We start from the raw sequence: 22,587 nt of genomic DNA, 5'->3' as shown, positions 1-22,587 counted from the left end.
CTATGGGACTTGGAAGGTATAGTCAAATGAAGTAATTTCTCCAACCTTTGGCTGTTTAGAGACACACTGATGGCTAATCAGCTGTATTTAGCTTTCAAAATTAATACTAACTGGCTGATCTGCCGTCAATGAACTGATCTTATCCCTTGTTATATTTGTAATCAGAACACAAACTCAACCACTGAGACTTATTTTACTGTTTGAATGTTTCAACTTAGAATGGATGAATTTGCCTTAGTATATTTTATATATATATAAAATTTGCTTTTGTGTGTGATTTTTGTTGCCTGGACAATGACTGCTGTAAATACTATGATCAAAACGCAATTGGGAGAAAAACCGTGTGCACAAATGTAATCACGCTGTACTTTTGTCCCCTCCTGCGGGCTCCGCTTTGTGTGTGTCCAATTTCACAACCAGTGTGTGACTGGGGACACAAAGAAGAGTCTGACAATGGGGCTGGGGGAGGAACATGTTCACAATGGCCCTTAAGCAATCATGTGAATAGTAAATAGGATTCCTGCTTGTTTGTGTGTATGTGTGCGTCTCTACTTCACTACATTTCATGGTGATGAATTCCATAAAGAACTGCTAGGTAAGTTCAGCAGCTTAGGCATCTGGCTGCAGAGCCAGGGGTTGGGAATTCAGTTCCCCATGAAGCCTTCCCAACAGTGGCTGGACTGGATGATCCCTAGGGTCTCTTCCAGGTCTGTAGTTTTAAGATGGTGATGATGACTGTTAACTACAATAGGCTTTTTGTGAATGTTTATGAGTTCCATTGCCCGGAACTCTGCACAAGAACATGCACATGCAATGATGATTGTTGCCCCAGAACTTTCCCCCCAACTTAGCAAGGTACTCCTCTCACAACCAGTGGCATGAAGGACAGCCCGCTAGTTGTAGGGAAACACTTGCACAATTGCTGTTACGGTGTGGTTTTTCCTAGCAGGATTCTGGCCCCTGAGTTTGATGGAGCTTCTTCCTTGGGAGGTGGGTGCAGGGGTCACAACCTTAACTACCCCTTTTCTCCTAAATAGAGAAACACAATGTTAGACTTTCTCATTAGGGACCGCTTAATCATTTGGAGGCATAAATTAGCCAAATCTCAGGTTAATGGGTGTTAAAGCATGTGCCCTGCCCAGTCCAATACAAGGAATGCTGGGAGCTGCAGGCAACAACATCTGAAGAAGGCACTTTGCCTACTCTTGTTCTAGAACATATAACCCTACATCAAGTGAACTAGCACTTCCTTTCTGTCCGGCATGCTGTCATTTCTCTCCATTTAGTTCAAGACTTAGAACTCCCATCAGGTCCTTAAAGTGCTTGTATAGTGGATTGTTAACTCTGGTTTGTTGTTATATAGCTTCCTTGATGGAGGCTGTTTTGCTTTTCAAAACAACTTTTTGTGGTGCACCTGTCATTGCCAGACTTCATGTTAATACAGGTACAGCTGATCTTTCTGCTTTTGGCTGTGGACAGAAGACTGAAGCAGGAGACCATCTGGCCACTTCTGGCTCAGGCTGCCAGGTTTCTCTTGAAATACCAGCATTTGAGGTTTTGAATTTCTTGATACTCTGGAAACAGTTAACAAGAAACCTTAGCTTGTGTGTTGATGTTCCTAAGCAAAGTATTTACCAGTTTGGTAACAGATTTCCTTTACATATATATATATATTTCTTTCTCTGTCTCTCTCTCTCTCTCTCACTAGCCATCCCATTAAACATATATATAAATGTCTTTTTCATTCTTCCTTCCTTGCTTCCTTCCTTCCTTCCTTCCTTTCTGCTAAGAAAAGGTCTCATATATATATATGATAGACCTTTTCTTAGCAGAAAGGAAGGAAGGAAGAATGAAAAAGACATTTATATAAATGTTTAATGGGATGGCTAGTGTGTGTGTGTGTGTGTGTGTGTGTGTGAGAGAGAGAGAGAGAGAGAGAGAAATTCCAGTAGCCATCCCATTAAAAATATATAAATTCCACTAGTCATCCCATTAAACATATATATAAATGTCTCTTTCTTTTTTTCTTTCTTTCTTTCTTTCTTTGAAAAAAAATCTCAAGTACATGCTTGCATTGTTTCTTAATAATGGTTTGGTAGCTTTCTTGCAATATTTTCATTGAGCCAGGGCTGCTCTGAGTTCACTGTCAGAAACTGGTGAAAGTTGAATACATTTTAGCGACCTTAACAAAGCTGTTATTGTTACATACTGTCAAGTTGTTTCTGACTTAACAAATTAATAACCTCCAAAAGTTTCCCTCTTTTTCTGCTGAACAGTCACTACAAATTAACTACATCACCAGCACCATCTTTTTGCCAGCTCTTTGAAAACAGTAGTGCGGTGTGACTACAAAACAGTTAGCCTCAGAATATTATTTCAAACAAGACAATGTCCAGTAAAAGTCAGTAATGAGCATCAGCTTGATAAATACAATATTTAACTTTTTAAAAAAAAATTCGGAATGCTTTCTCGACGTTGAGATACTGGAAAACCCTTGAAGCTACTTCTGTATTAATTCAATTTCTTTTCTCTGTTTCACTAGTGACAATTCATTTCCTTTTGTGGAGGGAAAAACAGTAGGGAGTTTTATCCTTCTTTTTTTGTGTGTATTGTGCCTAGGTTCACAATAGAACAGGAAATTGATCTGAAGGATGTTTTGAAAGGCCTTGGAATTTCTGAAGTATTCAGCCACAGTGCTGATCTCACTGCAATGTCTGGTAAGAAGACTTTTTTCTTCGTGTGTATGTTGGCTTGTTGTGTATCTAATAGTTACAAAACAGGGATGGGGGGGCATCTTCTTTTTCACCAAGATTTTAATCCAGATAAACCCATTCCAGCACTTCAAAACAGCCTGTTCAGGATTCTCCAACTCTGAGGAGAGATCTCACTTCCGGAGCAAGGCTGAGACACAGAACATGATTTGTTGCTTTGCTTTGTTTTGTTTTTGGGAGGATCAGCCAGTTTTTCTGCATGTTGCACAAAATGTCTCAAAGGAAAGTGTGCCTTTTTGAGCAAGACTATCGCCTTTTCTCTTTGTGAAGCTATGCACCGTTTCACATCAAGCCCAAAAGAACCGGCTGATTGACCACAAAGATGCCAACACCCCATCCAGTGCTATTCTTGGTCCCAGTTCATGTAACAAGACAAACAGCATCACAGTTTTAGTTCTGCACAATTTTACATTAGTGTACAAAAACCAAGTGTGGAAAATCTGTGAAACCAGTATTTAAAAATCCCTCTGTCCTAGGGCAAGGAGAAATGTTTTTGCGTCAGACTTAGATTGAGAAGGTGAAAATCATTCCTTTGTGGTCAGTGTATGATTCATGTCATGGCAGACATCTGATGAAAATGGCCAAGTATGTCCTTTGGTTTGCTGAATGTTTCTATCCGATGGATGAAGAGTGGGCAAAATGCAACCTGTGGGGTACATACAGCCCCCTTTCCAAGCATTCCTGTCCTAGCTGCCAAACACACTCATTTTTTAAAAAAAGAATTGACCCAAAAAGTCCCATTGTGGCCCCTAAGGGATGTAGAGGGGACAATTTTGCTATGTTTTAAGAGCCCTCAGAATCTCTGAAGCTCCACATATTTAAAAAATGGTCCACTTTTTTGTGCTGACAAGTCAGAAGTGATTTATAGTGACCTTAATAGGGCTTTCAAGGTAAGGGAGATATTTAAGGACTTCCATCGCCCCAGTGAGCTTCCATGGATGAGCAGGGATTCAAACCCATGGCTTCTGAGTCCTAGTCTGTCATTCTGTCCACTACACTACACTGAATATCCCACAGGGGCCTCTAGAAAACATGGACATACTTTTTTTCAGTTTAGGAAACCACAATTTTTTAACTGTTAAATCATCTTTCAGTTAACAAAAACCTTTAAAATATTTTATAAATCACATATGGATATTAATATATTTGGCTGTGCCCCTCCCTTTTAGTAGTCCCCCGCCTGCCGCCCCCCTTGGGAGTTTGGCAGATCTGAAAAATGGCTGTAGGCCTCACCAAGGTTGCCCACTCTGATTTATAAGAATAAGTACCTCTGGCAGAATATCTGGGAAGTGTCACTGCACTGTGAATTTAATTGGGGAAAGGGAGAATCTTCAGGAGTAGGACAGAACTGAATCAATTCTGCAGCTTACTCATGCTTAAATTATTGATGGCTTTTTTTTTATCCTACCGAGAAGTGTTCAAAGCAGTTTGGGACAAAAAACTAAATGCATCATAAAGCATACCTTTCAATACCTTTGCAAATGATCACATGAGTGAAAAAAGGGGGGGAGATTTCAAAAGCATCAACAGAGCAATATATATATATAAATTTAAACTACTACAAATAAGGCTGAACTGCTATTCCTTAACAGTTATGGAATCCCAGCTCTGGGCTAAGTTTCTTCCAGAAGCTGCTAACCAGAGCTCTTAAGATCAGTGAGAACATTCCTGCTCTACCTCTTAACAAGGTATCAGTTGTGACTATCATTGTTCTGACTACCACATCGCCCTGTGGTATTGCACAGCAACAAGTATTCACACTTGTTGGAAAACAGCCCTGACCATTGCTTTGTGTCTGGATGAGAAAGGTTCACTGATAAACAAAAGGAGCCAGCTTCTGGGCTTTTTCTCGTGCGTGGTATCACTTTGTGAATGGTAGTGAGCAAAAGAGGGTTTTCTGTAGACCATCTTGACTGCTGGCATAGGTAAAGGTAAAGGTTCCCCTTGACAATTTTTGTCCAGTTGCGTTCGACTCTAGGGGGCGGTGCTCATCCCCGTTTCCAAGCCATAGAGCCAGCGTTTTCTCCGAAGACAATCTTCCGTGGTCACATGGCCAGTGCGACTTAGACACGGAACGCTGTTACCTTCCCACCGAGGTGGTCCCTATTTATCTACCTGCATTTGCATGCTTTTGAACCGCTAGGTTGGTGGGAGCTGGGACAAGCGACGGGCACTCACTCTGTCGCGTGGATTCGATCTTACGACTGCTTGGTCTTCTGACCCTGCAGCACAGGCTTCTGCGGTTTAGCCCACAGCGCCACCACGCCCACTGCTGACATAGGGTATTGTCAATATTCAGCTTGACCTTTCCTGTGTAAAGCTTTCATCCTTTCTCCTGCTGGCAATGCGGGCATGATGTTATGCAGCAATATTGGACCTTTTCCTGGCTTTTTGAATTGTGGGTACAGAAGCACAATATCCCACATTCATAAGCTGGAGGTTTTTTGAACAATTGAATTAAAGTCTCCCATCCCAAAGTCTGGCTATTATGCTTACATATTCAGAGTTCTCATGTGTGATGTTTCTCCCCCTTTTTATCTTTTCTCTCCTTTGTCCATACACACTTCTCACCTGACCTTCGATGCCAAATTGAGTTGGGTGGTTCAATATAACACTGAAGCTCATTTCTGAGATTTTGTTTATTGCCAGCAAAAGCAGTCAGCTGGTAATTGCAAGGAGAGCACTTCTGCTGAGAAGGCCTGACTGCAGGGGAGGAGTGAGAACATTTACTTTGCTATTATGCATGCCAGAACTATCCAGATTATGTAGGTATCTGACCCCATTCTCTGATAGCCCTTGCCCTTCCAGTGGTTTTAAGGTATGCATCTATTCTGTACTATGTCATTTTCTCCATTCCTTTGTAAAATGGAAGGAAAAAGGAAAGCAGTGTTGCAGCATCAGAGGTTTTGTTGCTAATAACGTTGTTCTGATACAGATGGAGCGATACCTAGCTTGGCAGTGGTATATATGGTCTTAGAGCAGTGGTTCCCAACCGTAGGTCCCTGATGTTCTTGGAGTATCAACTCCCAGAAATCCTGCCCAGCACAGCTAGTGGTGAAGGCTTCTGGGAATTTTAGTCTAAGAACACTTGCAGAACCAAGGTTTCAAACCATTATTTTAGAAAATCATAAAGAGAACCTGGGATAAAAGGGTGGCGTGGTAACCAGAAAGCTAATGTAATTCTTGACTGCATCAGCAGAATTGGGGTGGTGTGATCAAGGGAGATAGCAGTACTGCTCCATCTGCTTTGATCAGATTCACCTGGAGTAGGCTGGCCACCCCAGTTTAAGAACTTTGGAGGTGTTCAAGAGAAAATTGGACAACCATCTGTCAGATCTGCTTTCCTGGATCTGGATTCCTGCATTGAGCAGGGAGTTGATAGCCTTTAAGGCCCCTTCCAACCCAACTGTTCTGTAATTCTAAGAAGGATATGACCAGAGTGGGATGTGTTTAGAGGAGAGTAACGTAACTAGTGGAGCATGCAGAAACCAAGTCCTATGGAGAATCATTGAGAGATTTGGTTACATGTAGCCTGAAGAAGATTGAAGATTTCCAAACACTCACCTGTAGATTTGCTTCTAGATTTTGGTGACCTCCATGTTTTGGTGCCCTAGCTCAAAGCCCCAACAGGTCAGTCCTACTTACAACCCTACTTAGCAAGCCGACGACCTTTGGTGAAGGCTGGTAACTTTTGTGGATTTGTTTATAAGTCTCAAGTATTCTTTTACAGGAAAAAAAATTAAAGGCCAGCAGTGTATCCTTGATAACTGCTCAGCACTCTGGAAAGTGTATCCACACTCTGCTCTTAAGCAGATTCCTAAATAACACAAAATTGCCAGTCCTTGGTTCTCTCCCAAGCAATGTTTCATGCCAAAGGATCTTCATGGTTGGCCTTGCTTACAAAGTTGTCCTTCTTCAAATATTACAGCTTCACGCTGCAAGATACTCACTGTATTATACAGAAAATTACTGCCACTGTGTTTTCTAAGGACCAGACTAGACATAACATTTACTTCCCAATGACCATTCAGAAAACAAAACAAGGTAATCTTCAAGACAAGCTATGATGCTATGACAGACAGTGTTGAGCACCTAAGGGATTCCTGCTTGCAATGATGCAATACCTTTATTGTACAGTTTGATCCTTTACAACACTTTTCAGATGGATAAGCCACTACTTTTCTCCTTGCTGCACCAGAACAGCAGATGATTCCAGCCTTGAAAAGTTACTTCGACTGAGAATTCCCAGAATCTTCCAGACACCAAGGACATGCTAGAGCTCATATCTAGAAGTAAAGGCAGAACTGACACTGGGCTCTTCTTAAAAAACAAACAAGCCACAGACCTTGAAGAAATCTCCACCTAGCAGGAAGAGCTCTGGGCAAGGTGGTCATGACTATCCTTTTCCTTGCGCTGTGCCTGAGTGGCAAGTGTAGGCAGTACAGTGGTGCCTCGCTTAACGACGTTAATTCATTCCAGCGAAATCACTGTAGAGCAAAAACGTCGTAAACCGAAAATAAAAAACCCATTGAAATGCTTTAAAACCCGGTTAATGTGTTCCAATGGGCTAAAAACTCACCGTCCAGCGAAGATCCTCCATACGGTGGCCATTTTCGGTGCCTGTATCGCGAGGAATCCATCCCTAAGCACAGCAGGGGATCATTTTGAGCACCCGGCAGCCATTTTGAAAACCCAACAATCAGCTGTTTTGATCATCGTAATGTGATGAATCGGTTCCCGAAGCAGGGAACCAATCTTCGCAAAGCGAAAAAAAACCATTTTAAACATCGTTTTGTGATCGCAATTCCGATCGAAAAAACATCGTCATGAAGCGGATTCGTCATAATGTGGGGTAATTGTTAAGCGGGGCACGACTGTACACCTGTCCTCTTTCCCCCAAATGCCTGATCCAGGCCACCTCCTTTTACAGTTGAACAAAAACCAACTATCCAATTAAGCTGAGCTTAATTGGTTTTGGCTTGAACCAATAGCACAGTTCTTACACTCTTACGTCTTACTTAGTTTCTGTAAAGTGCTGACGTTGCAAGTCATAGACTTGGACTATAAAGTACAGCAACTAGTGGATGCCTTGAATTAAATATATCTTTCACCTATGAGACAAATGTTTTCTTCAGAATTTACACTTTGTCACCTTACCAAAACTGAGACAGAGAACTTTAAACCTACACACCTGTTTCTCTTGAAAATTAACTCTTCTGCCATTTGAAGATTAAGTTGTTTATAGAGCAATGTTAAGCAATAAGCTCTGAAAAGATAAATGGGCTCCCTGGAAGCACTCTTTAATTTTTCCCCATGAATAAAAAGACATTCCAGGTGCCGCTGAAAAGATTGTTCAGTTTGCTTTATTAACTTAAATACGGCACTACTGTTTTGAAGCATTGTTTTCTAAGGCCATTTCTTTAAAGTACTTGACACTCTGCCTTGATGCTGTGGCATTTCTCACAAAAGCTGATTTCCCTTTAAAAAAACTCAAAGAAACAAGTTCTTCTCTCTAATCCTACCCTGCTTTAGTGTTCGGTCCAAGGCAAATGAATATAAATTAGTGTTTGCGTTTTTTTTAAGTCCCTGTTTTCTTAATTTAGCTTCTGTTCTGAGGGGCAAATGCTTGTGTGTTTTGATCTGGAGTAATATTAATCTTGGGCTGTCAAAACAGTTCTGACTTATGGATACCCTTTTCAGGGTTTTCAAGGTAGAGAATACTCAGAAGTGGGTGACAATTCCCTTCCTCTGGGGGTTCCTTGGGTCTGTGCAGCTTGCCCAAGGCCACAGAGGTTGGCTGTGCTCATAGGAGGCACAGTGGGGAATCAAACTTACAACCAGATGCCTAAACCACTGAGCTATCCAAGGAGTGTATATTTTACTGGTAAGAGCACATTCTTCCTATGCAAGAAGCCATCTGCAACTAAAAGGATCAGGCATCAGGTCTTGGATGGTGGGAAGCACCTCTTCCTGAGATCATGGAAAGGCACAACTAGTTAGAAGATGCAATGCTACGCTAAGCAGACCTGGGATGGCCATGGGGTCTTTGTGTTCATATATGAATATGAAGGCCACTGGCATGGGTGGCCTGGCCAATTAGAGCCACCCCCAGAAGCTAGTGGACCACTTGCCGTACAACATGTATGGCTGGTGTCATCTCCTGTGACCCAATCAAGGCAGTAGCCCAGCTGCTGCAGCCCCACCTCCCTGCTCAACCAGCCACTCTGTGGCTGAGCAGGGAAACCCATCCTCCCTCCCCCTTGCTGGAGTTGTCAGGTGAGCAGGGAGGCAGGGCTATGGCAGCCAGGCTACTGCCATGATTGGGGCGCAGGAGATGACGCCATTTGGTAAGTGGTCCTGCAGATTCTGGGGGGTGGATGTTAATTGGGCTGGCCACCTGTGCCGGCATCAAATGCACTGATTCCTGCACTTAAGTGTCCAGGTGTTGTTGGACTTTAGTTCCCAGAATCCTCAACCAGCATGGCCTGATGTCATGGATTTGGGGAGCTACTGCCCAGCAACATGTGGAGATCCTATGAGTGGTTTTGATCTGAGTCAGTGAAAGGCTGCACCACAGGCTGAGAATAACTTGTAATAAATTAGAAAGGAGCTCGTGGCTTCCTTGACAGTCCTTGTTGAAGTTTCCAGGTGCACATTTTAAAAATTTCTTACTTGTTTATGTTGCATCATTTCTAGACTGCCTACCATAAAACCAAGCAGTATAAGGGCAATAAAATTGCTCTTCTGTTGGACGTTTCCGTGCCAGCTTCAAGGTGAAAAGTCCTAAATGATTTGGGACTTCAGCACCTGGCAGAATGCCTACTTCCATCTGGATGTCTCCTACACGAGTATCCCAAGCAGGCTAGCTGAGGATGCTGACACCAAGATAGGCCTGGCAGGAGAAGTTGAGACAGCAGGCCTTCTTATCGGTTGGTCTTCAGCTGTGGAATGAACTCCCTCCTGCAATTCATCTTACCCCCCTTTTTTTGGCGACTAGTTAGATGTCACTTAAAAAACTGTTATTCAGGCAGGCATCTCAAAATGTTATATCTGTGGAGTCTGCTGAACTTATCTACCCTAATTAATTTGATCAATACAGCCATTTTAAATGTTTATTATGTAAGTGTGTTTTAATGCTTGCTAATTGTATTGTTTATTTGTATTTTATTATTTTTTCTTTCCTGTTCTGTCACATTGATATTGTAATTACACTGCCGCTGTGTTTTGCTGTAAACTGCCCAAAGTGGAGCTCAGCCAGATGAGTATAAAAGTATAATGAGTGAGTGACTGAGTGTGTGCATGCGTGCATGCATGAGTAAATAAATAAATATTGGATGTCATTGGTGCCACTCTGACTCGGGATGTGGCAACTCGAAATTCTGCAGACTGGTGTTGTGTCAGATTGGTCTCCCAGGTTTATGAACCAATAAATTCTTCTTGACCTTCTTTTCCCTTTTATTATACCCTGAATGATCAGTTATAGCTACCTGTCCTTTTCATTTCTCCTCCCTTGACCAAGGCCAGGAGTAGAGGAGTATGACAACACGGCAGTGAAATGTAGAAGTGAGAAAGAGTTCTTTGTGTGTGTTTTGCCTGGAAGTACATTCCTCTCTACTCAGAGGGCATTACTTACAAATAATGGTGTCCCTGATTACAAGTTTAGAAATTGAAATGAAATAACCACATCTTCACTGTTGTGTACAAAGAGTGTTATCCATTTCCTATTGTAATAAATAACAGTTGGTTTCCATTTATAGTGGATTTCAGGCCAAATCTCATGTTTCCTTCTAACTTTTGTCTCTTCTCCAGACAACAAAGATCTTTATCTTTCAAAAGCAATTCACAAGTCTATCTTTGAAGTTAATGAAGAAGGCTCTGAAGCTGCTGCTGCCTCAGGTATATGCTTTTGGAAACTATGGACTTCACTACATGCACAGGCTGATATGTATAGGAACCAGGCCACCATCTTTCCTTCCCAGTTCTTTAAAAATATTTGATATTTGTACTAGCCAAATATAGTGCCCAAATACTGAGCTTATAACAATTGAATTGAAGTACTCCTTTGAAGTTTGTATGATAGAGGTTTTATTTGGGGGGGGGGGGTTAATTGTTTCAGGAAATCCTTTCAAGAGCCCTAAACCTGTTTGCAAAAGCTCTTGAATTTGGCAGATATGCTTTGCCATGGAAAGGCCATGTGAATCTGTCTCTTTCTGTTTAGGAAAATAAAGAAGTGGGAAATTAGGGAGAGGTGGAGGAAGGAAGACTGACAATCTATGTGTAAATCTAGAAAAGATATGAGAAAAAACACAGCTGGGTTGCTGGGGCTCAGTGAGAAGCTAAAGCATCTCCTGATACTGAAACTGGGAATATTATTTATGTATTTAAAATATTTTTACCCCACTTTTCTCCTTAAAAAGGACACAAGGCGGCTTACATAATTAAAAAACAATATTTCACGCTAAAAACAGTATATGAGTATATAAATAACTAAAAAAAGGCTCAAACATTTGCCACACTAAAAAACCGTAAACAACAGCAACCCCAAAAACACATTCGAAGCAGTAAGGCACAACAGTCTATTAAAAACCCCTACTCAGTCAGCCAGTCACTCACTCAGGGCAAGCTTGCCTGTAGAGAAGGGTCTTTTTACACTTACAGAAGGGCAGCAAAGATGGGGCCAGTCGGGCCTCCTGTGGGAGGGAGTTCCACAGCCTGGGAGCAGCAACAGAGAAAGCCCTCTCCCATACGCCCACCAAATGCACCTGTGAAGAAAGAAAAAGGCCTCTCCTGCTGATAACACTCAGGGGATCTCATAAAGTGAGATGCGGTCCTCAGACCCTAGCTGTTTAGGGCTTGTTTGTTGTTGTTGTTGCCAATCCACTGCAGTTATATAGCAAAGAATTTGATCTGAGTGTAGGAAATAATTTTTACAGTGAGCCGGAAATAATGCAGGAACACAGTTATGTTCAGTAGAGACACTAAATAGGAATAGTTTTTGTTACGGAAGGCTAGGCAGTTGAGCTGTTAGCTTGTCAGGTGTAAATATTCACTTTCCTTATCAGTGAACAATTTTTTTGTACTTTATGTCACAAATTGATCTGTTGAGATTTTGTGTGTGTGTGTGTGTGTGTTGTAAGGAGAAAGACAATTCTTCCTGACTAGACCACAGTCCCCAAGTTATGCAAACAGCTATTGCCCTCACGCCTGAGTTTGTAGACTTTTCATTCTTTCCCCCACATGTCAATGTAATAATAATAATAATAAAAAGTTCCAAAACTGCTTGGAAAGCACAAAGTTCTCCAGAGGGCAGTTATTAAAATTTTCGAAATTTAATTAAAACTGAACCCTGCCTTGCTGCTAATATGTTTGGCCCGGAGTATTCCCTTTGCGTGCCAAGATATTAAAAATTAAATCTCCTCACTGTAATGCCGCTTTGTAACAATCATTTGAGGCTGTCACAATCCTGAGCTATTTTTAACTAGTTTATCCAGTTATCCTGCGGACATCATACGAGTGCCTATTGCTTCCGAGCCCTACCTTGGCTGTAAATGATGAAGTAAAAAGTGAAGGCTTTCACGACAACAGGGAGACGACAGTGGAGATGAAGAGACTGTCATATAAAGACAGCTAAATTTTGCTCAGTACGTTCCAGTGCATGAACATCTTTGAGCCCTTCTGGCTTAGGCACATGGTTAGGACTAGATGTGTTCAAGAAGAATAAGGGAATGGATACCTCATTACCTCGTGTGGTCTCAGCATCAAGACACTGAGTACCAACTATGGGGAGGCAATGGCAGGAGAGAATTATTGACTTCATGCCTCTCTTGGAGGCTTCTGGTTACCCGCTGTAGAAAACACAAAATAGACTGGGTGAGCTCTCGCTGTAATATTGTCCCTGACCAAAGGAAACTAGCCAGTCAGAAACGACAAGGGATCCTAAGCCTGGTGTCACAGCAGAAAGTAATTGCTCTGAGGTCAGCATCCAAGGGGAGAAGCAGGCTGGACAACTGCATCCTCTTGGGAGGTGAGACCGTGGCTGTAGCCAAGAGAAAGCCAAAAGCATGGCTTTGGTGAGTATTTAAGGAATGGAATTGGTACATAGAGGACTTTGTTAATTTCTTTTTTTTCTCTGAAGTGGTAATTAACTGGCAACCTACTGGCGCATACTTTCTACTTACCTTTCAGTAAGGCCTTTGACAAAATTCCCCATGATATTCTTGCAAGGAAGCTAGTAAAAAGCTAGACAGTGCTACTGTTCAGTGGAGTTGTAATTGGTTGACTGACTGAACCCAAAGGGTGCTCACCAATGGCTTCTCTTCATCTTGGATGCCTCAGGGTTCTGTTCTGGGCCCTGTGCTCTTCAACATCTTTATCACTGACTTGGATGAAGGAATAGAGAGTATGCTGATTAAATTTGCAGATGATGTGAAATTGGGAGGGGGTTGGTAATTCCCCAGAGAACGGGGTGAAAATTCAAAATGACCTTGACAGATTAGAGTCTTGGGCCAAAACTAAGAAAAAGAATTTCAGCAGGGAGAAATGTAAGGTCCTACGGTTAGGCAGAAAAAAAATGAACTGCACAGATATAGGATGGAAGACACCTGGCTAGACAACAGTACCTGTGAAAGGGATCTAGGAGTCTTGGTAGACCACAAACTGAACATGAGTCAGCAGTGTGATGCGGCTGCCAAGAAAGCCAATGCAATTCTTGGTTGCATCGATAGGAGTATAGTGTCTAGATCAAGGGAAGTGATAGTACCACTCTATTCTGCTTTGGTCAGACCTCACCTGGAGTATTGTTTCCAGTTCTGGGCACCTCAATTCAAGAAGGATGTTGACAACCTGGAATGTGTCCAGAGGAGGGCGACCAAAATGGTCAAAGGAAGCCAGGTCCTATGAGGACTGGTTTAGGGAGCTGGGAATGTTTAGCCTTAAAAGAAGGTTAAGAGGGGCATGATAGCCATGTTTAGATATTTGAAGGGATGTCATGTTGAGGAAGGGACAGGTTTGTTTTCCATGGCTCCAGACATTAGGACAAGGAGCAGTGGTTTCAAACTACAGGAAAAGAGATTCCACCTGAATCTCAGGAAGAACTTCCTGACAGTCAGAGCTGGTTGGCAGTGGAAGAGGCTGCCTCGGAGTCTGGTGGACTCTCCTTCTTTGGAGGTTTTTAAGCAAAGGCTGGATGGCCCTCTGTTGGGAGTGCTTTGATGGAGTTCCTGCATGGCAGGGTGTTGGATCTGATGGCCTCTGTGGTCTCTTCCAACTCTGTGATTCTATGATTCTACTGAAAATAAACCTGGGAGAAGGAGCTTCTATGACACCTGCCTACCAGAAACCACCTCTGCCTGTTGAGTAAGGGGGAAAGAAGTGGTGGCAGCAACTGATCAATCAATCTTCTTCAAGAGTTTGGAAAGAGGACTGAGGGGACTCCATTTCCACTCATAGGTTGAGCTGAGGAATATGGCAGACCACTTGGCTGGAGCTGATACAGTACAGTGGTGCCTCGCTAGATGATGATAATCCGTTCCACTGAAATCGCTGTTTAGTGAAATCATTGTCTAGCGAAAAGCATTTCCCTATTGGAATGCATTGAAACCTGTTTAATGTGTTCCAATGGGGAAGAATCATTGTTGTCTAGTGAAGGTCGGCCATAGGAAAGCCGCTTTGTGAACCGCCGACCAGCTGTTTAAATAGCTAACTTGCGAAGCTTAGGTCCCGAAAACACCCATTTTGCGAGCGCAGAGGGAGCTGTCAAAATTGTCATCTAGCGAAAATCGGTTTGCGAAGCAGGGACCAAATATTGTCCAGCGAAATTCCCCCATAGGAATCACTGTTTTGCGAATCGCTATAGCAGTCGCAAAAAGTCAATGTCTAGCGAAAAAAACTGTCATGCGGGGTAACTGTCTAGCCAGGCACCACTGTAGTTTTTAATGTTTAAGTTGAAGAGTTGGGTTCAAGACAGAGAATACATCTTCTTAAGAGTGGTCCCCAGTGTGTTAAACTGTGATTAATGGGAACTAACATCTGAACCAGCCCCTAAAGAAGAGTCTTATCTCTGCTCAGCTGAAAGCCTGTTGCTTTTTTATTCATGCAGAAGGTGAAAAGGGTAACATTTAATTGCTTCTGGTCCGCAATTAGCAAGTTGCTGTTGGGCTTGACACAGGCTAAAGAATCCCAGCAGGAAACTCATTAATTGCCAGCCCTTTGCCTTCCATATGTGCAAGAAAGCAAAAGGAATTCACTTCTTGAGGGTAAGCCCCCCCCCCGGCATCAATGGTGTGTAGTTTCAGACAGAAGCCCACCAATACAACTTCACCTGTTAATGGTCACCAGAGTAAGATAGAATTTTACAGTAACTTGCATGGAAAATGCATTCATTTGTACTGAAACCTGCAGTTATTTTCTTTGGTCCAGAATTTAAATAACAGTGGGCTGAAGGGAACGACCCTGGATCGACATTTGGAGCCAACAAATTATATTTCATTGAATCCATTCAACATTCAGTGGGTGGTGGGACCGTCAAGGGCAATGCATTTCCTGTGAAAAGGAATAGGCACCATAACTCTCTTTCAAAGCCCTGCCTCTCTGTAAGTTACAAACCTTTCCCTTAAGAAGTAGAAATAAATTGCACATTCTCAGACACATCCGTTTCTTTCCAGGTCTCCCTTTGTTGTCGATTGGGTCGGTAGTTGTGTGCTGTGTGGAAGATTGGTGGTGGCAATTGCAAGTTTTTAATCTCTGCTTCAGCACTTGCTGTATGTCGTTAATGCAATGACACAGAAAGAGGGATTGTATGGGAGGAACCTTGTTTGGGTCTTTAAGCTCTTACCTCTTTGCTTTTAATTCCTCTCTCCAGGAATGATTGCCATTAGTAGGATGGCAGTGCTGTATCCCCAGGTGATAGTGGACCACCCCTTTTTCTTTGTGGTGAGGAACAGACGAACAGGTGAGTCATCTCTGTCTGTTATGCTTTTCTCTCTAGTCCTATTGAGAGTCCTCCCTAATAAGTTAGGAAAATGCCAGTTGCCCTGAGCCAGCCTTATCTTTAGGCAAAGGGAGGCAGCCACCTTAGGTGGTATTTACTGAAGGGTGAGGGGTGGCAAAGGGTTGGAAGTCAAAAATGTTTTCAGCCACCAAGCTGTCCTGTTGATAGCTACGTTCACATATGGGAGCCATATTTCATCTCCAGCACTGAAGTAAGATTCAAAGGCTAATCAGGTTGTCCTCTGTACATGAACTGGAAAAAGTCACCATTCTCCGCACGTTGACTTTTTCATCTCTGCACTCTCACCCGCAAATGATAACTATGCAGTTTTTTTCCGAGCACCTCCCTTTGGAGAATGTGTGAAATAACCCTGGAGTATTTTGAGTTTCTGAATGGTCCTTTTAATGTTTCTCTCCCGGAGGGGGCACCAAAACCCTACGTGGTATATTCCCATTTACTCACTTACTTTAAAAGGTATTTCTAAAAGGGCCAAAGCACACAAGATGGGCAGCTTTGCAGTTAGGAAGTGATAAAACATTATCTTTCCCCAGAGACACATTCTCCAAAGCTGCCATGGCTGTGCAGTCAGTTTGTAAGCACATTGATTACTCCTGATGACTAATCAGCAAATAGAAACAAGCTGATTTAGTTGCCAAAAAAAGGTCAGACGTTAATCATGGGTTCTTTACTACTTAAGGCAGCTCTGCTTCTAATTGCAAACCTGCCCATTTCTTGTGTTTTGGTCCTACAAAATGAGCCAGACAAGAATACTGTAAATGGCTGCACACTGCAAGAGGGAGCACCTGCAGCATCAAAGATAGCTTGACAGAAGGAGGACAGGAGGGCATGTCTCAAATCTGTGGTTTCCTTCTTAAAGAACATGCCCTGCTGTCCGCCTTCTATCAAGCTATCTTTGAAGCTGCAGGTGCAATGTCTTCGACAGACACCGAGTGCTCTGTTGCATTATCTCTTGGATATTGCAGCAGAATTCTAAAACTTCTTGGATCCAAGAGGACCCAGAAGACGGGTATGATCTGTTATTTATGTGTCGGGCAGGGAGGGCCAATGAGAATTACCTGCTCCATAACAGAACAGATTGATTTAAGAATATATCGAGTAAACTTCACCTGCATTCCTGGAGAGAGGCGGTAGCTCGGCGGTCTAGCACATGCTTTGCATGCTAAAACTGGAAGTTCAATTCCCACCAACATCAATTTAAAAAAGGTCTTGAGTTGCTGGAATGGGAAAGAACTGTTCCATCTGAGAGTTAGCAGAACTGCTTTCCAGTTTGAATAGCCAGTACTAGGTAACATGGACCAGTAGGTTGGACAGCATAGCACTGGAGACTTAACAGTGCAATCCTGTGCTTTACTATTCAGAAGTAAGTTTTACTAAGTTCAGGAAGACTTATGTCTAGGTTAAAAATGGGCATAGGGCAGTTTTGTCTGCTTCTCTAGCAGATGAAAGAATGGTCTGTACAGAGACTGGGCAACCCCAGGGATCCAGGGACCAATGTTTACCCCGCTTCACTTGCTGCAGATCATGGTCAGAACACTGGGGAAATAACCAGAAGTCTATTTCGATTTTGTAAAGAGACTTCTTTCTTTAAGGGACAAGAAGCATATGGCAGAGGATGTGTCCTGTCTTAAGGGAGAATAACTGCTCCTAGCTTCCCCCTTTTTTGTGAGAAAATGGTTTTGGGGTGGACTTAGGGGTGCATGGTGGAGGGCAGTTAGTGACTGTGAACAATATGATTCCCTTTCTTCTACTTTATGAACAAATGCTCTTTTAAACATCAGAGTGATGGCCTGTCTGCATCCTCATTAACTGGAAGAGCTGGTAATTTCCTACATAAAATCCAAGCAACAAACTCTGTGTTTAAGAGCTATGCTGGTCATACCATGGCAAAAATATCGTGACTGTTTTCTGGCCATCTAGAGCAGGATGGGTGCATCTGACCAATGAGATACATTGGTAAGGCTTTCCATTACAAAAAACCTTATCAGAAACATCCAGCCCTGAACTATTCTGGATCCCAATGGGACAAAAAAAATGTTTTGGAGATATTTTCCTAAATAAAATACTAGTTTAATTTGAATGCTCATTATTATAAAAAGATGCAATAAACAGTTGAGAAGAAATGTATGAAGGCTTTCAATGCCAGGATCTGATGGCTACTGTAGGTTTTTTGGGCTGATTGGCCATGTTCTGGAGGTTTTTCTTCCTAACGTTTCACCAGTCTCTGTGGCCGGCACCTTCAGAGGACAGGACTTAGAACTCTGTGTTCTGGTGTAGAGTGTGGGATAGTTGAGTATTTGTAGCTGTGGGATCAGATTTTTGTACTTTTCAAGAGATTAGGTGGTTATGGTAATCAGGATCTTTCATTCCTTCAAATCACAAGAGCCATTAAGCTGAGAAAATGACAGCGAACTGAAGAAGAAAAACAGCCACCCACAAATAAAGTATTTCTGCCATACATCAAGAGGTCACTGACTGCATGGGGAAACTTTTGAAAAAGCACAACCTACAGACAGTATTCAGGCCCAACACAAAAATACAACAAATATTATGGTCAGCAAAGGACAAAAGGGATCCCCTTACCACCGCAGGAGTATACCAGATACCTTGTAGTTGTGGCCAGGTATATATTGGGACCACAAAACGCAGCATCCACGCCAGAATCAAAGAACATGAAAGACACTGCAGGCTAAAACAACCTGAAAAATCAGCAATAGCTGAACGTGCCCTGAAACAACCTGGACATGAAATCCTATTTCAAAACACAGAAGTACTGGACAACACCAGCAATCATTATGTTAGACTACACAGGGAAGCCATTGAAATCCACAGACATCAGCCCAGCTTCAACAAAAAAGAATAAAATCTAAAACTCAACAAAGCCTGGCTCCCAGCACTGAAAAATACACCCTGCAAAAAGGTCAATGAACTGTACCCAGCCACAAGGATCGGTGATCACTGCACACAGAAGACTAGCTAACAACACCCATCAATCACAGTGACAGATCACCTACCCCGTTATCACAGAAATACACCCATAACAAAAAACACCCTGATCACCATAATCACCCAGTCTCCTGAAAAGGACAAAAACCTGATACCATAGCTACAAATACTCAACTATCCCACATGCTACACCAGAACACAGACAGACGTCTAACTCCTGTCCTCTGATGATGCCAGCCACAGAAAGTGGCAAAACGTTGGAAAGAAAAACCTCCAGAACACAGCCAAACAGCCTGAAAACCCTACAACAACCTACAGAAATGTATATATTTGAAATCTGTTCCACATACATTCAGCCCCAAACCTTGCAAACTTCAAGAATAACGGGAATCTTTGTGAACCGCCGAGAGAGTGGCAGCCCTGATGGGATGATATAGAAATAGAAATCAATCTGTCAGTCTTTCTCAAGTAACCACCCCCTGTGTCAGTTATGAAAACAAGCCTTGAAGGAAGGCCAAATACGCTAAACATCTCTTTTCCTTTTTTCTTTTCCCATCAATTACTCACTCATGAATACACCTGTTTTCCTTCATGCCAGCGATCCATAATGCAGGATTTAGCATCCTTTTATTTCATTAAAACAACGACTCAGAAGGGAACAGCATCTTATATGGCCCTGGAGGGGGAGAGGTGGCCTTTTCCCTGACACATTTCTTCAGCTTATCTCATATAGCTAAAAAGCTGCTATTTGCTGGTGTATGGGGAGATATACTAGATTTGATTTTTGAGTTTTTTTCCATAAAAATACCTCCTTCGGACTCTCTACTGTCCTTTATATATCTTTCTCTTTGACGCTCTTTTTTTCCCCTTTAGGTACCATCATTTTCATGGGGAGAGTTATGCACCCAGAAGCAATGAATACAAGTGCCCATGATTTTGAAGAACTTTAATATCCCCACAGGCTCACAGTGTACGTAAACACACACACACACACACACACACTACACACACGCACACACAGAAAATAAGCACACTGATTTGCAATTGATGTATTTAAGGTTTGCCGTGTGGTTTTCTTTCTCTTTTTGCAATGTTACCTTTGAAACACTGTTGAAAAAGGAAAAAAAAAGCAAACAACTTCAAGCTAGAAAATGCAGACCACAGTTGTGGAAGAAAAGCTTTCAGTATTAAAGTAAATGTCGTCGTCCTTGTGTTGATTTGTTGTGGTGGTCCTTTAAAATAAAGACCATATCCATGTCGGTGGCCATGTTTCGTGTCTCAGTGACCTCAGCCGTGCTGAATTCTTTCTCTCCTTCTTTCTTACGGAATCGTTCTCAAATGTAGCAGTGAAACACACTCGTGTGCCATGACTCTAAGAAATCATTTCCTGTAAGCCCACAGACTCTAAGAAATCATTTCCCGTACGCATCACAGGGCAGATAAACCTGTTGCATTTCATTGTGAGTCACTGCTCCTTCTTAACAACTCCATTCTGGAAGTGAAGGATGATGGTCTCCAGAATGTTGCTGGACAGTCTGTCCAGGAATATTCTGGAGGAAATGGAGGAACATTCTGGAGGGACATTCTGGTGGGGAAAAGGGAAATCCTGCTCTTGCAAACCTTTCCATGATGGCCCAGAACTGGAGGTGGGCACGAGCCGATGGTTCGACAATTTGGTGTGGTCCATTTCCTTTTCAACCAGCTGATCCATGGTTCAGCACCCCACGCCTTCCAAGGGGTGCCCACTCGGCAACAGTGCCATGACCCACCTCCTTCTGGTGCTGCCTCTGAGTAGACACCAACTGGAGGGCACAGGGTGCTGAACCGCAGATCATCTGTTTGGTCAGGAAATGAACTGCACCACCAGGATACAGAACTGCGCCGAGACACCAAACCAGTGATTTGTGCCCATCTCTGTCCAAAACCATAGCCCCCTTCTGTCTCATGAGCATCTAGGATTTCAAAATATGTGGAAAGCCTATGAGTGTAGACTTTTTCATGAACATTGTTGCCGAATGCTTCTGTATCCAGGGATGGACAACTCCGAGCCCTTCTGGGTCCTGGCAATGGCATGGCCCCACAACTCTGTTCTGTACATAAAGGAACCCAGTTCTGTATCATAGTATGCATTCTGCTACAACCTGGAATGTTACCTTTTAAAAAGCATCATATTAATGTGAGCCTTTCCTTTCCTTTCCTTTTCTTTTTCTTTTTGCAATGGCAGAAACAACAAAAGTTTAAAGTGAATAATCGTGAAAATCTTACAGACATATTTTTCAAACCATCCTGGCCCACCTCAGCCCCCCCCCCCCCGGTTTAGATACCAAGGCTGGAAAAATAGAAAAATTGTCCCCAATAAGATCAGACGAGGCCAAACCTGCAACACTGTAGAGATAATTAGCAAACATAATTTGTTGCACTAAAGCATTTTTATCAATGGTGCAATTCAGTGTGTGACTACTTAAAAATAATACTGTTATGCTCTCTTTACCCCCGGATAGTAACATATTCCAGGAAATGTTGCAAGCACAGAATCTTTGAGAAAGGGGTTCCCACTATTCAGGTGCAATTCTCAGTGAGGGAGACCTCCCCTCCCCAAGAATACATAGGGTGCATTCTTGGGAATTCAACATGGTGATTAACAGCAATGAAGAGCAACATGGTCTGATAAGAATTTCCTCTTATCCTTGAAACTGCTCACTGGAAATACAAAAAAAAAAAGGTTGGTTTTCATTCCCCCTTTCACTGAGTGACTCCACTCTGAATGCCAGCTGTGCCTAGCAGTCATAAATTCAATAATTTCCACCATATCAGAGCCATCTTCCCCATGCCTGTGCTTTTTAATTCAGGTTAAAAAGTGTGCCTCGGCTTGGAGAAGATTGGAAGCCCTGGCAGTGATGTTAGAAAAGACAGTGTTAGCTTGAGATTGAGTAGCTGCCATTATAAATTGCAAAACTTCATAATCGATGTGAGGAAGTTAATAATTCATCAGATTGTAACGTGGTTCCTTCCTGCAAGCAAATTCCAGGAATCCGTGTGATTCCCTGCGCAGCGGTGCAGATTAATAATGAAAAGTACTGAACGGTTATTGCAATGGCGTTTGACTTCACTTGCATAGATAAAAACCATGAGCCAAAGATAGTTTAGAAAGAAAAGCACAAACACTGGTAAAAAGAACAGTATTAAAACTAATCAGAGCCATTCCAACCGCAAAATGACACATACGGTAAACAAACAAGATGCTTCCTGGGGTGTCAGAAGGTCCTAAAGACCTAGCTCTTTAAGGAATGAATAAATATGAGTTATCAGTGATGTCTGGTACACCGTGAAGTCTAGGCAATTCTGTAATGATGGAGCTACAACTAAGCTAGTCCTTGTTCAAGTCACTGCTCTTCCGGTGTCACACAAAGTCCATGAGCATGGCTCACTCCCGCAGATCTCAAAGGGCAGATTGGAAGGGCAGGTGAGAATCTTTGTCAGCTCAGCAGTTCAATTTCCATTTGGGTAGCATCAAAGGGGACATATCAGAGCAGGCTAAAGGCACAGGGAAAAGTATAAGCCAGACAGAACTAAAGCAAAAAGAGCAGGAGTCATGGAAAGACTTAATTCTTATCCATTTGGATCTGTTACCACCAGGAGAACAAAATACAGTTCAATTCCAGGCATGTGTACTCGGACATAACCCCAAGCACAGCACATTTCAAGCATATAAACCACAGCTGTACAGGAGGAAACAACAGGTATTTTACGTAAGCCCCTGATTTGTACACCTGTCTCCTTGCTGGTTCAGGTTTAAAACCCTGCTCTTTTCATTCTTTTAAAATTTATTTATTTTATTTTATTTATAACCCGCCCATCTGGTCT

At 42.5% G+C, this 22,587-nt stretch overlaps 1 protein-coding gene across 2 annotated transcripts in view; it reads left to right on the top strand.

Moving 5' to 3' along the window:
• SERPINI1 (serpin family I member 1) overlaps positions 1–19,986 on the top strand; it is a 187,091-nt gene extending 167,105 nt beyond the window's left edge. For both annotated transcript variants that reach the window (XM_072996165.2, XM_078389681.1), the window contains exons 6-9: positions 2,620–2,717; positions 10,581–10,667; positions 15,631–15,720; positions 19,597–19,986. In XM_072996165.2, the coding sequence (XP_072852266.2) occupies positions 2,620–2,717; positions 10,581–10,667; positions 15,631–15,720; positions 19,597–19,673 (352 nt within the window). In that variant the 3' untranslated portion in view covers positions 19,674–19,986. The remainder of the gene's footprint in view (positions 1–2,619; positions 2,718–10,580; positions 10,668–15,630; positions 15,721–19,596) is intronic.
• The last annotated feature ends 2,601 nt before the right edge of the window (positions 19,987–22,587 follow it).

The sequence above is a fragment of the Pogona vitticeps genome, chromosome 3 (assembly GCF_051106095.1).
Source record: "Pogona vitticeps strain Pit_001003342236 chromosome 3, PviZW2.1, whole genome shotgun sequence".
Lineage (NCBI taxonomy): Eukaryota > Metazoa > Chordata > Lepidosauria > Squamata > Agamidae > Pogona > Pogona vitticeps.
Note: the sequence above shows the minus strand (reverse complement) of the source record. Positions and strands in the feature narration are given on the sequence as shown.